The sequence below is a fragment of the Neolamprologus brichardi genome, chromosome 7 (assembly GCF_056152115.1).
Source record: "Neolamprologus brichardi isolate AB-2024 chromosome 7, ASM5615211v1, whole genome shotgun sequence".
Lineage (NCBI taxonomy): Eukaryota > Metazoa > Chordata > Actinopteri > Cichliformes > Cichlidae > Neolamprologus > Neolamprologus brichardi.
The window spans coordinates 40,985,011-41,002,297 of NC_142110.1; the positions used below are offsets into that span (position 1 = coordinate 40,985,011).

Consider the following 17,287-nt stretch of genomic DNA (forward strand, 5'->3'; position numbering starts at 1 on the left):
CAAACTCTCCTGCGCTTAATCTTCGGTCCCATGGCCTCTCGTTTCATTGATGTGTGTGTGTGTGTGTGTGTGTGTTTTTTTTATGAATGAACGGTAGAGGAGGAAAGGGCACGGGAAACTGGACGCTTTGCAATAGGCTGCTGGTTGGTTGACGTCACCTCCGCCGTGACGCGATGCACCCATTCATAAAAACAGGAAAAAAGAGAAAGAGTCCTGTGGAGAAAATACTCGGAGAGGCAGAGAGGAGAAAGAGACAGAAGTGACCGGACTGAGCTTAAGAAGTAGTGCGGTTACAACGATGATGATGATGATGATCATGACGGTGTTGATGCGCAAATAGAGGAGAAGCGCAAGGGGAATCCACCGCAGGATCCGTGCGCCTTCTCCGGGTTCCGAGGGGTCCGGTGGTCGGGAGGGGGCTTAGAAAGAGCGAGAGAGGAGATTTAACGACCGTGAAGCACAGCCTAACAGCCCGAAACGACGTGCCAATGGAGGAGCTATACGAGATGGACTGCACGGTGCTGAAGCGGCTCCTGAAGGAGGACAATGCCAAGTGTCTGCTGCTGGACTGCCGCTCTTTCCTCGCCTTTAGCGCGGGGCACATACGGGGCGCCGTCAACGCCCGCTGCAACACCATCGTCCGCCGCAGGGCGAAGGGCTCCGTGCTGAGCTTGGACCAGATCCTGGCCGGGGACGAGGAGGTCCGAGTCCGCCTGCGTTCCGGGATGTACTCCGCCGCAGTGCTGTACGACGAGAGGACGCCGGACTCGGAAACGGTGAAGGAGGACAGCACCTTGACGCTGGTGCTCCACGCGCTGTGCAGGGACTCCTCCGGCACGCGCATATACCTGCTCAAAGGTAAATTATGTCGTTTACTCTTTAATCCTAGCCTGTGATGTGTAGCAGCGCCAGTTACATCATAAAATTTAATGACTGACATTAATTATTAATTTCAATTAGAGCAGTAAATGCAATGTAACTGATGAATGGCTGGGTATAGTAATTATAATAACTGATACATGTGTAAGCAGTAGGCATTATGCTTAGCAATAAATTATATTTTTTTTAACAATTGGTTTTTAAAAAACAGTAAAATAAGATAATAATTGGAATATATGTACTGACATCTATTAATAATAATAATTACCACATTTTAATGAATTGCTATATTCCAGTGGCTAACCTACAATCCTCTCTAGGCCACCAGATATTTTATTTTTCATCAGTTCTTAGAGATATTGGATATTTAAAAATTGTATGTGTGTAACTATTTGTTATTCAATAAACTAGAAATATCCTGCTCAGTGTGTTCTCCCTTCAAATGCACTGGTGTATTTTTTTTTTTTAAACAACACACACTCTCACTCACTCATTCACATCTACACACATTCACACACAGACCAATGGCTGTGAGCTGAGTGAATGAGGTAATGCTGATGCGTAGAAGCCACATCAAACCGGAGGGACTTACAGGACACACACATAATCTTTTTACACAGAGTCCGCTTCGGGTAAATCACCCACAGGAAGCAGCGAAATATTAAAATCAGCATTTGATTTACACACCCTATATATAGACTGCTGAAAAATCTTGAGGCTGTTGAAAGCTGTGGCGTATTCTTTTTTCGCTCTTTCTTTTTTTGTGCATCCTCTTGATGCTGATGCCTCGAAGAACATAAATGTATGCTTGCAGCTTGTAAATCTGACACATTTCAGTTGATCTGATTTGATCCTTGAGGTGCAGAGAGCGACATACTGCCTACAGATATATGAAAAAAAACAAAACAAAAGAGTGATGAAACTGTTTTCAAATCCACAGCAAGCAGACACTGGACAGCCCGTGAGGGGTTTAATAGACTTTGCGTCAAGCTACCTGAATGCAGACTAGAAATCCTGCTGTAGATTGTGCTGTGATGTGAATGCAGGCTTCGTTTGTCCTCATATGTGCATCTGTGGTGTGTTTTGAGAAGTAAACAACCCCCCACCCCCACCCCTAAAAAAGGAAGCTGCTATTTCTGTAATATTTTCCCGTGGTGCTCATTCTTACATGTTTTGCGTACTATTTTGCACCACTTATTAATGTCCTACAGCAAAGCACTGCATATGCGATTGTGACATTATGTATTTTGTTGTTTTTGTATGTTATAGGGGGATATGACAGATTTTTCACAGAGTATCCAGAGTTTTGTTTGAAGGCCAAATCCTTACCGTCCCTCACCAGCCAGTCGAGCATCGACTCTGCCTGCTCGTCGTGTGGAACGCCACACAATGACCAGGTAAAATGCAACACGACACAGAAAAAGTGTTAAACCCACCTCGCCTTTAAAATAACATCTGCCTGTAATAACATGATTAACATCCGCCAGTGTCAGACTGATGGAAGTCCTCTCTGTGCTGCAAGTAGTGTGCATGTTAATGTGTTTCAGCATTCAGTTTATAAAAACATGAAGAAGAAAACGTCCTTTTTTATGTATCACACTGACACAGAGCACCTTGACAGTTATTTGCTTTGCTCAGGGGCAGGTCAGCTGCCATTCTGACTGCCAGAAAACAACACAAGAGAAAATAATAATTATGAACACAAAAATTGAATATCTTCTTGTTATTTAAATAAGTCTTTTGGCGCATAATAACACGCTGGCCTGGATGTCATAGATGGGCATTGATTCACCTCTGTAGCACTTCCTGTGACCTGGTTGGCCTTGTTTTGCTGGTTAGTAAGCTGTTGTTCGAGTCTGCAGAGTTTACGCAATGCTCACAGTCACATGTGGTCAGGGTTTAATTCCCCTGGAACCCACGAGGGGAGCGGCACAGACAAGCCAGCCTCTGTGTGTTTTATAAGAAAAACGTCTGATAGTCTCTCCTCAACCATCAGATGCATTTTTAATTCAAGAAATGCTTCCACTTCCTGCACGAGCAGCAGCGGCAGTATAGATTTAGCGGGCTGCTCGCCACCACCACAAACATCCCCCTCCTCACATTACACCTCTTAGCAGTATCGATCATTTCCTGACGCTGTGTCACTACCGAGTTCGTCAGCAGCACTGACACAAACAGCCGCAGCTCTTGTCAATAAGCGCCAGTATAGACTGCTGATCAGCTGACCTTTCAGATCCAGTAAAAGGGGAAACAGCACGTCAGCTCTTACTTTAACATGTCCTCTGAGATGTGGCTGAGCAGTGACATAATCTGGCTCTAAACTGGGAATATACGTGTTATTAAATGTGCGATATGCGTGCATGTAACTTGCACCAGTGCAGTGTCAATCACAGCGAAATTGCCTGTTTTCCTTGAACGATTTTTTTCGTGTGCTTAATTGTCTGTTTCACATTTTTTCACACGTTTGTGCTTACAGAATCACATTCTGTGAAAATGCTGTCGCGGAGCATGTTTTTCCCCAGTAGAGCTTCTGAAAGAAGGTTTCCCATATGCTGATACAATGAAGACGCACAGACATTCACGTTGAATTCGGTGGTTTTGTGCTCATAATTATAAGCCAGTCGATGAGACGCTCAGCTCCAACAGTAAACTCTGTCTCCAGATGTGAAAATATAAATCAGCTGAAGAGAGAAAGTGACAAACTAAATGGCCCATATCAAATGAGTTTCGCATTATTCACACAGATATTAAGCTGAGAAGCATGGCTAATGTGATTAACAAAATATTTAAGGGCGGTCACGCTTATACTGAAGTCATCCGGTATCTGGCCTCTGCGACTTACCGAGACAATGAATTCTTTGTCTTGCCATGCACACTGGCTTTCACCTAAGGACAATTCTCCAGTGTAGCTCCACATGCTGCTCGGGTCAGGAAATGTTCCTACAAGCTGCCTCATAACAGTAAATCTTTGCCTTTACTGCTGATTATTAAAATATAATAATAAATGATGGCCCTGCGACAGGCTGGCGACCTATCCAGGGTGTACCCCGCCTCTCGCCCTAGGACAGCTGGGATAGGCTCCAGCACCCTCCTGCGACCCCTGAATTGAATAAGCGGAAGAAAACGCATGGATGGATGGATAATAAATGATCAACTTGCCGTTGTCCTTTTTTTCCAGGGTGGCCCGGTTGAGATCCTTCCCTTCCTTTACCTTGGCAGCGCCCTTCACGCCTCGAAGAAGGAGGTTTTGGATAGTATAGGGATCTCTGCCTTGCTGAACGTGTCAGCTGACTGTCCCAACCACTTCGAGGGGGCTTACCAGTACAAATGTATCCCTGTGGAGGACAACCACAAGGAAGAAATCAGCTCCTGGTTCCTGGAGGCTATCGAGTTCATAGGTCAGTGTGTAAGTGTGTCGTATGCATGAGAAGAGTTTTGTTTATTTTGGGTGAATATTTTGTCGTATGAGTTTTTGCAGTGTTTGCTGATACACGTTAAAGATTTGTTCTCATTATTGATTAATGCACTTGTTATTTTTCTGATAATGTGTCTAAAGCTATAGGAAAAGACTAATAGAACATCAGAATAGTTGCAGGTCAACATATTACATGTCTACTTTAAGTAGACTGAGCTGGCATTTTTAACCAGTATTCCTCCTCCATCGAGCAGTGTGGGTTGGACTGTGATGTTCCTTCTTTCTTTGTGGATTCAGTAGTTAAGAGTATCCGGAAAATGGTGGCTTTTCACTGTTCATGCTGATGCAGTTCTCCTTTCCTCTTTATCTAAAACATCACTTCTTGTCTAGAGTTTGAGAATTTTTTCCCTTAAAGGAGCTTTTATTTGTTCAGAGACCTGTCATGGAAAAGCTTTTAAGCTCCAGCGATGATGATGATGATGACAATTCAGACATTTATTCATGGGACTCTGTCACCAATTGTTATTTCCAGGTTAATCGTATACATCTCAGCAGACACTGCAGAAGCACTGAGAGATAAGACAGATTATTTGGAATGATGAAATATTACCATCAGTAATTTCTCTGCGCCATAATCTTGTTTTGTGTGTGTGTTATAGGCGAGTCTAAGCTTTGCTTTTCCTTGGCATATCCATGCTGTGCATAAGGCACTGTGTGTGTGATTTCTGTGTTGTGAGCGTGTGTTTGTGTAGGTGCTGGTATGCGTCATAGTTAGATGCTGTGGGACCAGAGTCGAGTCTGACTCATCCAGTGTTACTGAGTGAACAGGCACTGTGGTGGAGTTACCTGAAGTCTGTCTGTGTGTGAATAACTGAGGGAGAAAAATTAGATATTTGATGTGAGAGATCAGGAAGCTGGTTGTTAGCAATCAGGCAATCTATGCATTTAAAGAAAGGCCAGTAAACATCTGATGTTGTGTAATTCTGCTCATGTGCCCAAGAGCTTGTGGAGTGAGAACTCAGGATATTAGATTAGATTAAACATAAAAAACAACACATTACATAAATTCACTCTGTTTTCTTCTCATACTGTGCATCTGACTTCCTGGAGGTAGCCATACACATTATACAGGAATTAACACGATGTCCCACTATTCACACTAACTGAGGCTTTAGGGGAGAGGAGAAACTGTAAATGCTTGGCTTAAATTGTTACCTAAATCTGGTTATTCTCCTTAATGGAGTAATGGCACGCATCTAAACATACTTCAAGAAGTAGAAGCAGAAATAGGTTGGGGGAGGAAGTGTGAAAGAAAGGCTGATGACTCAAATTTTGCACTTGTGCGTGTCAGTAAAATGTGATTCGCTGCTTTCTCACTTTGAGGTTAGTTATCGGTTTGACTGTGCAGCGAGGAGAAGGCGTTAAAGTGTGGAGGACAGGAAATGAAAACAGGCAAAGCCTCACTGTACATCTGCTGTGTTTAAAAATACTTGGTGGCTGTAAACAAAATGTAGATTCATGTGGCACTTTGTTCACAGTGTATGTACTAAGTGATGATTAGTGACTGATAGTTATTTCATTTTCTTCATTATAAATCATGAATAAAATATTTTTTTCTAATCAGTTGATAATAATTCAGCTTACAAAAAGCACAACATGTCATAATTTTCTCTTATGTCTTGTTTAAAACCAAAATATATTGTTTTTACAGTAATGAGAGAGAAAAAAATGTGTATTTGAGAATTGGAGACCTTTTGATTTTTGCAATTTTTCTTTAAAAAATTATTAAAATATCAAATTGTTGCTGATAAACTTTATGTTGAAAGTGCTAATTCTATTCAGAAGGAACTAGTGACATTTCTTTTATTTGTAATGTAAAATTAGATTTACATTATCTCATTGCTAACCAGTCACCTAAATAATAGGATGGAAAGCTCACTCTTAAATAAAGTGCTACAGATTCCACAAGCACTTACAACTTAAAATCATAAAAGTGTCATTACAACAGAATCATTCAAGCAAGTTTAGCTACACATAAACACAGTGTTGTATTTGGTCATAACTTGGTAACTAACTTTTCCAGATAAATACAAAATTACTATAGAAAAATCATGATTACATTAGTGATAATCTAAGTATTATGTTACATCAAACATGGCATAATGTTAATATGTTATAAAATGTAAATGTAGCTTATTTAAAACTACATTATTTGACTCTTGAATGCTAATTAGGGCCAGTAAACTAAATAGAAAGATGGAAAGCTCAAACTTAAATTAGCTACAACAAATTACACAAGCTTAGTGCTCAGATAAAAATAAAAACAGAACAATATAGGTAATTGAATTTATATCACCCCCCCCCCCCAAAAAAAACCAAACAAACAAACAAACAAACAAAACAAAACAAAACAAAACAAAAAGTGTGCTACTAAGCTAGCTTGGTGATAGCGTGCTAGCATGTGCAGATTGACAACGTTACCTTGTTAATATATTACAAAATATTGAAAACATTGTTAACATTTAATGCTTAGTTTTCCTAAATACCAATTCAATAAAAACAAATTAAACATGACCTCATGCTTACACTAAAAAAGGGTTCAGAGACTGATGCTTCATCTTAGGGTACATGCTTGTTAATTACTTAGGCCTGTATAAACTTACCCAGCAAACATCCCTGAAACTCTGGCATCATATCCCTGGTCAAAACTGACAATGGTAAGACTGTGAAAACTAATTTATAGAGGAACAGATGTTGACATTATCCCCATGTAGAATAGAGGTCTAAGCAATATTTCTTTACAAAGTGAGACATATTAATCATATTGTGACAACGAAGAAATTAAATCTGCTTTTTTAAAACAATGACTAATTTGGTTAGAACATGATATTGAATAGAAGGCCACATATTTTTTTTGTACAAAAAAATAACATTTTTAAGCCATTTATGTTTCTGTCTAATTTCTGTCTTATCTGAGCATAGTTAACATAAAGTGTCAGACTAATATAAACGTTGCCTCTTTGTCAGCATCACAAACCCAGGGCCATGGCTAGCTCACTAGAAAATAAAGTTGGACCAGAAAGCCTCAAGACAGTAAAAAAAATAATTGTTGAGCACATACTTTATCTTAGTAGAAAGCTTACAAGAATATCCAGGGAAGTCCTTGCCATTTGCAACTATTTTTCAACCATGAATAGATGTTGATAAAAGTCCACCGGCCAGTGATTAGTCAACATTGAACTGTTTGCTGGATATTTCCAATTCATTCAGTACTTGTTGAGACATTTAACTGGGTCCATAACAGTCATTCTATGAAAACTATGGACATCTTCACAGATTCCACGGCAATCCCTCTCACAGTTGTCAAGAGATTTCAGTCTTTTATGTATTCACTTAAAAAATAATCTTTTATTTTTTACTGACCTTGCTGACCCGCTCTCCTTTGTCTTCTCAGATTCAGTACGGGACTCCAGTGGGCGAGTGCTGGTGCACTGTCAAGCAGGCATCTCCCGCTCTGCCACCATCTGCCTGGCCTACCTGATGAAGCGAAAGCGGGTACGTTTGGATGAAGCGTTCGAGTTTGTACGGCGGCGCCGCAGCATCATCTCCCCCAACTTCAGCTTCATGGGCCAACTGCTGCAGTTCGAGTCGCAGCTCCTCGCCACCTCGTGCGCCGCCGAAGCCGCCGCCACGGCAAGCCCGCTGCTCGGACCCAAGACCACGACAACCACCACCTCAACGGCAGCCACGCCCACCTCGCCGTTCATTTTCAACTTTCCAGTTTCTGTTGTGAACCCCGCTTACCTGCACCACAGCCCCATCACGACCTCCCCCGGCTGCTGATAGACAGACAATCCAAGCCTTCCCTCAATACAAAGCGAGCACAGACTGGGGCTGCCGTTGGTAGTATGCTTCAGAGCACGGAGGTGAGAAGCGTCATGGTGCCTGATTCAGAACTCAAAGACTGAAACTGTTTTTACAGTTTAAAAACCAGCCAATGCTCCTTTCATGTCATTGACATTTATTTAAATCAACCAAAAATGAACTGGCTTTTGAGTTCAGATGGAGTGTTGGACTGATGTTTACTAAAGATACAAACTCGTCCTTGGAAAAAAAAAAAAAAAAAAACAATCACGCCGACAGAGGCACACTGACACACAACCCTGACACAGAGAGGCATGAACAGCAGCAAAACTGTCTTTCTCTCTCTTTTTCTGCCCCTCTCTCTACGTCTCTCCCACACACACGCACACACACACACATTCATGACTGCCAACTGAATAAGCTCAGTATGAAGACAGGGTCTGTTGCTATGGAGACGACAGGTCTTTAGGAGAGGAGATGGACACAGGAAGGAAGGAAGAATTTTAAGCACCCGCTCTTTCCCCCTTTGGGTGTCCCTCCTTCTGCCAGACAAAAGAGATAGATGAAAAAAACGAGGGGAGGAGACGGTGATAGAAAGCAGGAGCCTCTTCAGTGACAGGTGCTCTGCCGGCGTTCCGACCGGAGCTTCCTGTCTTTCATACGTCCTCTTCCTCTCCCTGTCTCTCCCCCTCCCCACACCTTCCTCTCCTTTCCTTTTCATCCTTTTATATTGCCCACTCCTTCCATCCTTCTCCTCTCTCATCTCGCCCTCTCCCGTCTGCCCCCACCCCCCTCATCCGCCCTTTATCTTAACACTGGAGAGGCTAAATAAATGTAATAAGATGCCAAATAAATGAAAAGGCCAGGGTCTGTGTAAATAGACTGGGGAAACCCCTCTACTGGTCCCATACATACACGCTTTTTGGGACATTTTGTGGCAACATCTTCCAAATTTCCTGGAGTCTCCTTTTAGATCAGAGTGCAGATTTTAGAGCATAGTAGTTTTGGACGACAGAGACTTAAAGGGCCATCGTGGTGGTTTTGTACTTTTTTAAACCATCATTTGTCATGAATTTTTTACTACTGATAATTTTCCAAAACATACACAAGACACTGGCTTCTAACCTTCTCAGTATTTTTTTTTTTATAGAGTACTGAAATAAAGCGAACACCGCCTCATATGAGGTATTTTGGGAAGCTGTTGTTTGTTTATATAACAGGCTAAAATGTGCATCATCACCAAATGGTCCTTTGAGATGTTTGTGCCTTGTTCACAAGGGTATCCTATGGATTTGCCAGTGGAGCATTGTTTTCTGTTCACTCTTACGCCGCAGCATCGAAAAAGCAAAACTGTCTCCGTTCATCATTTGCCAGACTCACACAAGCACACACACAAAAACACACAAGTAGATTTATATGTGCAAAAGATTTCCCAATCCACAAAAACATGCAAACATGCTTGAATGGGTACTTGAATGGACAACACAATGATGACAATGGGAGAAATGTTAAAGGTAGGACATTAAACCACGGGTGCTTTTTCCACTCACCATTGAAGATCATAAAAAGTAGAATCCAGGTTTTAAAAAACTACTTATTCGTTTGATTTATTTATATATTTTATAATAAACATAAAATTTGCCTCTTTTTTTTTTAAAATTTTAGAGCTTTATTATATCACGATTTGAGATAATATTTTATATTATGTTTGCTCTACACTGTGCCAGACAAGCAAAGGCAAAAAAATCCAAATCCAACTACAGTCACCAGAAGAAACCAAAAAAAAAGAAAAGAAAATTTGGTCTGTTTCAATAGATTGTCGACACTTATCTCTGTAGCACTTTGAAATGATGCAATACTGTATTTGTAATCTTTGACTGATTTGCACATCATGGCGATGCTCAACTGACTAGACTGTGAAGAGAGAGAAAGAGAGAGAGAAAGAAAACAGCCAATCAGTGAAAAATGCAATACTTTGTACACATCTGTGTAATCCATACACATCTGTCTGTCTGTACGCCTCTCTGTGTTAAGTGTCTTGTCTTGATTGTCTCTGGTCAATGCTGTTCACTCATAATGGCAATATCAATCCTTATATATAAAGCAAAACAAATTTCCTTTGGTTTTATTGTGGAATAAATGATCTGTGCATTTATTTATTACTGAAGCTTCACTGTTGAATAAATAATGTTCTTAATTAAAGTTTTGTGGGTTTTTTAATGATGGAATTAACTACTATAATCTCCAATCTATTCAAGCATACAATTTGCCACTTAGCATTTGTAGCAGCTTATGGTGAAATTTATTATTGGTTTGTGTTTTATATTTTGTAGTTGCTTTTTATTTTTATTTCATTTTGACTTTGACTTGAAAACATGTCCATCAAAGCTTCATAAGGCAAGTTGGGATAATAAATTTGACCAAATTAGCAATACTAAAACTAATTTAAAAAAAATTTAAAATAGAGGAAATATATAATTAGTTTTCCCCAAACTGTAGTTTTATAAATATTTTACATGGGTAAAATGTTTTTTCACATCTAGTTTTAGTTTTTAGTTTAGTTTTGGTTAATTATAACAACCTTACTGTACTTGGCATTTTAGTGTGTTAATTTCCAACCAAAGGTTGTACTCCAGAGGGTGCAGGTTGAGAGATTATCTTAGTTAATTAGTGTTCAGAAAAGGCAGAAATTATTATGTAATCTAGGAATTAAGTGGACCGGAACAGGCTTGAGCAGAAAAGTTAAAACTTGATTAAAAATAATGGATAAAAAGTAGAAACAGGCATGTAAAAGCAAATTTACAGATGATTTAAAAAAAATAGAAAAAAAGGAGCCGTCAAAATATTTTCATGTGTTTGACTGATCTCACATTTGAAGTCAACTTCTGCTTCCTGTCCCGACAGTGTTTAGCTCTGCGATTTCACCGCGGCCCTTCACGCTTGTTCAGAGAGGAAACATCAGCAAATTTTGTGTGAAGGATCATTTCTGGTCAAGACGAGCAGTTTTCAGATGAGACTGTAAAGTCCGGCTGTGAACAGTCAAAGAGAATGATCTGAACTCTGATACTAAAAACACAGGAGTTTTTTTAATTGCTTATTTTTAAGAAACTTGTTAGCCAAACAGGGAGGGAGAGAGACTTACACACAGAAAATGTCCTGAACAACATATGACTCATTGGTGTGCTCATGGAGACAGAGCAGTCAGTTTCTTCAGCCTCAGCGTATTGAGACGGTGGGCAGTGGAAGACTTTGGAGGTGGGCTGCCCACCAAATCCGATGTTAGAGATTATCTTTTTCCACTGCCTGGATGGGCAAGACAGCTCATGTTGGTGCCAGGGGGCATATTGAGATTTCCACTAAGAGGTTGAAAGGTGCGCAGGGAGATTTCTTTGAACGTGAGGAACGTTGGAGTCATTTTTGACAAGCATAATTCCTTTAGTACGCATATCAAACAAATATGTAGGACTACTTTCCTGCATTTGTGGAATATCTCTAAAATTAGAAAACATCCTGTCTCAGAGTGATGCTAAAAAATCTAGTTCAAGCATTTATTGAACTGGACTGGACTTTTATCAGGCTTACCTTTCAGTTAATCCGAAATGCTGCAGCGAGATTACTGACAGGCATTAGAAAGCGAGAGCATATTTCTCACATGCTGTCTTTTCTTCACTGTTAAATTCAAAATGAAATTGAAAATCCTTCTCCCTACATACAAGGTCTTGAATAATCAGGCTCCATCATATCATTAAAGACCTCACGGTGCCATATCAGTACTTTCCCACAGCTGGCAAGCGCTTGCTCACAGGGGGTCGTCTGATTATTGGGGTTTTCTCTCTATTATTGCATAAAGCACCTCGACTTGTTGTTGTTATGTGGTGCTATATACATTTAACTGAATGCATAGCTGTTAAATGTAGTAGTAAGTCATTAGTGGACAAATGGTTGCCAGTGGTTACGGCTAAATGACTGAGAAGGTTCAGTGACACTGACTGATAAAGCTAAATGAAAACCAAAGAGGGTGTTGATGAAGGGATTTTTGATTCCAGAGGGCTTTAGATGTTGGTCAGATGAAAAAAGTTGGGAAGCACTCTAGAGTATGTAAGAACAGGAATGAATGCATATACACAGGTGTAAGGGCAGCAATGACTTAGCAAAGGGGTGATATCAGTAACTAATTGTCATAAACACATATTGATGACACTGTTGAACCTCTAAACTTGCTTTAAACTATTAGAGCGAGAAAGTGAAAGGGAACCAGAACACTAGTAGGTTCTTGTAAATCTAATGTGATACAGTCCATTGTTACTGCCATGGTGTTTAAATTCTTCTGTTAATGAGACATGATGACGATCAGTTAAACTCAGATCAAGTTTAGTCAGTAAACTTGTCTAAATGTATAAAAAATGAGAGCAATAAATGAGAGCTGCATGTATTCTTCATTGTTTACCCCTTCACTTGTTAAACTGGTGTGAAAATGATCTTGCAGTGCCACCTACTGCTGAGAACACTGATTCACACTGACGGGATGCAGTACACTGTGAAAGATTATGAACCAGTGACGGTACACAAACAGGTTATGAAGGTAAAACTGCTGGGACTAGTACCCATCTATACAAAATATATACAATCAGATCTCAAAGGTTAGACATTTAATGGTTCCAATCACTCCACGAAAACCCTGTCAAATAATGCAATTTCCTTTGGACCAATGTTAGGCCTGATACCTGTTGGTCTATAAGCTCGGCCTATAACTTTTTTCAGCTTAACTCAGAAAAGACAGTATCTAATTATTGTCCCTGAGAGCATTACTGCCCAAATCAGACAACGTTTGGGCTTTTTTCCTGTTCACCGAACATAGAAGCTAATGTGCAGAACCCTGGGATTATTTTCAATCAGTCTTTAAGATTTGATCCTCACATCAACCTTCTGACCTGCTCTTGTTTTGTTTTTGCTCTTTTCATGTAAGAAATATAACTAAACTCAGGACCGTTGTCTCAAAAAGCGAACACGCTTGGATTATCGTAGTGGACTATTTTCCCATCTATCTAAAGCATCTAATTCAGTGGTTCCCAAACTTTTTTTTGCTGGGCCCCCTGTGTTTTACAAGAAAAATGTTTAAATGTGTGTCCATTTTGCCTTTGGTGTGGTCTGGCTTTTATTGATACCTTGGTAAAGTGCTTTGTGACTGTTCCTTGTCTTAAAAAGTCCTATAATAAACAAATGTACTTATTTTCTCTTTTTTGGATCACTCCCTGTAAAACCCCAGTGGTGGTTGTGCAGGAAAAATCCCAGTAGTAGTTTAGCAGTTTTTAAAATACTCAGACCAGCCTGTGTGGCACCAGCAACCATGCCACGTTCAGAGTTGCTTAAATTTCCTTTTTGACGCTCAGTTTGAACTTCAGCGGGTCGTCTTGACCGTGTCTAATTGTCTAAATGAGCTGAGTGGCTGCCATGTGATTAGCTAGTAGCTTGACGTTAGTAGCCCTTGTGTTATTTAGATAAGCTAAGAAGCAAGTACAAAATCCAACACAAACCATTTGTGTGTTTACCAAAATGCATAGTAATGGTTTGCTATCACAGTAACAGCTCACCCCTGTGTTTTGTGTTCAGGTACTCTTTTTTTAAATTTACATTTCAAGAGTAATTATTGATTTTAAAACATTTAAAAGTACTCTTATTAAATACACTGTGTGAGCACAGGCGGAAATGGTTTATTTTTAATATTACACAACAGTCTGAGTGCTCTTAAGCTGGTTCCAGTCTGAACCCTGTGTTGGCGTTTTACCTTAACCACAAATGATGATGGAGTATTACATAATACTTCTCACTGTTATCTGTGTGGGTTACTGGTGATTATTCTTTTTTTCTCGCCATCCTTCCCGGGGAACATTTTCTTGATAAATTGCTGTGCTTACTTATCTACTTACACTGATGCTGCCAAATGATTAAACCCCCATGGTCATTTATCTCCTAATACAAGTAAAGAAAACAAGTAAAATCAGTACGGTAAGCAAAATGGAGCTTTCCTAATCTCAGGGAAGAACATACAATTGTATACAGACTGTAAATAAAAGATGGCTGTCAGCCACTGGTTTCTGAAGACCGCATGAGGCCTTGAGCTCAACATCTTGGCTGTTGCTGTGTTATTTTGAAACCAGATATGATGAGCAAACATCTGACTGCAAGACAAAGGGACACTGCACTCTCAGTGACAGTGACTTGACCAGATGAGCTTATCAACTTATCCGGTCTTTAAGTGATGATGTGACGAATCCTGCTTCTGGGCCTAAAGTAGTCTGCGTTTAATATGGCTTTTGTGTTGTTAATTTGTTCCTGAGAATCCTCACGTTAACTTTTATAGAGTGGAAAAAAGTTAGCGTGTTTATATTATGCTCACATAGCTGTGTCGCTAGCGGCCACGTAGCACACCGTTATATACCAGCTAGCCAAACTTCAGTAACCCTACAAACGTCACTGCTGTTTAGTTTTCTGTCTTCATTTATGTTGGAAGTGATAGCAGTGCTTTACGCTTGAATTTGTTTCCAAAATCCCTCAGTCAGGACATGCTATATTGTATTTAGAAGGAAGCTAGCGAGCTAACTTCCTGCTAATTTCTAACTCCGTTAAATGTCATAAATTTCGTTTTCATCGATGCCTGGATGTTAAACTCAATTGTTACACCTGGTAGAGCAGAACGCTGATCATTTTATTACAGTCGAAAGACTTTAGACAGTTTTTCAACTCTCAGTGATGCCACAGTGATCGTTTGATTTATGGACCTGCAGCGGAGTTTGAGCCCAGACACGGCTAGTGACGTCAGACTTAAAGACCGGATTGTGATCATCAGACATGAAGCTAGCAACTGAGCCCAAACACTCACCAGAAAATTGTTCACTGAGGTCAAAGGTCAAGTGAGAAGTAGGGGTCAATTTAAACAGGCTTCTGTACAACCAGACTGTTTTTGCCCCCTGCTGGCCATTAGAAAAAATGCATGCACTTCTGTATTGGCTTTACCTTCTTATTGAGGTTTTCCACACATGTGGTCACTAACAACATACCATTAACTTTGAGGGTGAACCTTCTCCATTTACACTTTTTAAAAAATGTGTTGCCACTAATCTAGTACTTATTCTTTTGTCACTGCTGCTATTGGTGTTTTGAATGAGAATGTTGTTGCTTTTGCATGTTCGTGTCTGTTTGACTTTAGGTAGTGTGTGCATGTTTGCAGCTGGCTGTACCACAAATTGCCTCTTGGGGATAATAACGTTTACCTTGAACTTGACTTTACAACCTCCAGGAACCACTGCCAACCAATCAGGGAATATGTAGTTTTCCCCTGGCAACCAATGGTTGTATCACATCTAGTATGGTGGACAACTCCAAAGCAATGTATGCATGACTTTACACGAGAAACCGCAGTGCCCACATCCACCTTTTATATACAGTCTATGTTTGGGACTCTGATTTAGTGTTACGTTCATTAAAGCGGGCTGTAAAATGGTGCAGTGGCACATAAGAAGTGTGAAACAAATAATCCAGCTGGGGCTTTAGGGAGGTATACAGTATGCACTTTGAAACTGAAATGTGCATAATTTCCTCTTGGATTTGTAAAGTATTCTGATTCTGAATTATTACCAATGAAACAGCCCTGCAATAAAATGTCAGGTGATCAATAATGTTGATTCAACTTTGTTGTCATTTAAAGGCGTGATAGTTTATGTGGTTGAGTTTTATTGCACTTTCTAGATGTTATCACCTTTGAGCTGATCTTATGTATGATAAAAATCATTTACTTTTTCGATACTTTTGACATTGACCTTTATTTATGATGATAGATGTTACGCAAATATTTGGTGATGTCATAGTGATTTTGGCAGCGTGTTTTGGATCATTATCATTTTGGAATATCCCTTTTGTCCTCTGGCATTCAAAGTCCTCTCTTCCTCTCATTTTGCACAATAGCTGCTCACATCCTGTGACTCTCACCTCTGCGATTCAGCATTGGGCCTAAACATTAACTGTGGCAGTCCTGGGGAGAATCACGTCAAAAATGCTGGACCCCATTTGCCAAAAGATTGTGCTTCAGATAGTCACCAGGCTTCTTTTCGTATTAATTTGCAGTTTTTGTGCTGAAGAGCAAGAAAGGTCTTTTGTTTGGACTCTGTCCATGGAGGCAGACGCTGAGCAATCTCCTTCACACTGACTGAGCTCCACTCGTAACCGCCGTGCCAAATCTGCATGTCTATCTTTCTGAGCTTGATTATGCAAGTAGTGTACTGTCTGAAGCAGTAGGATGGCTACTTCGTTCGTTTATGTGGAGTCATCCTGCAGACAGATACAGCCCATAGGTTCAAAATGAGGAATTTGTGATGCCATGCCTTTAGGATCCCTCCATGTCAGATCATCACTTTTCCCCTGACTCAGATTTAAGTGACAAAACGGGAGGGGAAAAAAAAGATACACCTCTTTCATTAATGAAATTTATTTTCTTAAATATGTCTCAAGAAATGAAGGTAGGGCTGTTTTTAAACATTTTTCAAACATCTTTTTAAATAAAAAAAATGAATTGTCCTAGGTCCTTCAAAATGTTTATAGTTGAATATCTGGTACCCTCAGGATTGTGGCACAGCTGAACATAGAATGATGGATGCTTCAGTTGCCTAAAATATTTGGAGGCCTGCAGAAATCACAATTTTGAAAGAAGGGGTCTGATGTTTTATTTACATCTTCTTGTATACAAGGAAGGTACATTTTTTTCTTTCACCCTTTAAAGCTTGACCCATCAAATAAAATGCCATAAAGCCATAAATGCCACGCACTGATAAAATAATTTAAAAAAAGAAATTAAATACTAATTTGCACAAAATCTCATGTCTCGAACGATACATTTACCACTGCAAGGTATTGGTACATAGTACCAAGTATTTACTCCCCAAATTTGAAGGACCTTAACTCAAGTAGTTTTCTGGGTAATGTTGTTGTTGGTTTGTTTTTTTGTTGTTGTTGTTTTTTTTTTTTTTGGGGGGGGGGGGGGGGGGGGTAAATATGGTGAATGTGGATGTGATGAGTCATTTAGCTAATTACCACTTTGAAGCCTGTATTTTCATCAGTATTCTTGCTTTCTTCTTC

General features: G+C 39.9%; 1 protein-coding gene across 1 annotated transcript; it reads left to right on the forward strand.

Moving 5' to 3' along the window:
- The first annotated feature begins 187 nt into the window (after positions 1–187).
- On the forward strand, positions 188–10,360 carry dusp4 (dual specificity phosphatase 4). Its single transcript, XM_006795561.3, has 4 exons — positions 188–858; positions 2,149–2,276; positions 4,058–4,277; positions 7,749–10,360. The coding sequence occupies exons 1-4, from the start codon at positions 489–491 to the stop codon at positions 8,135–8,137; spliced, it is 1,107 nt and encodes a 368-aa protein (XP_006795624.1). The 5' UTR covers positions 188–488; the 3' UTR covers positions 8,138–10,360.
- The last annotated feature ends 6,927 nt before the right edge of the window (positions 10,361–17,287 follow it).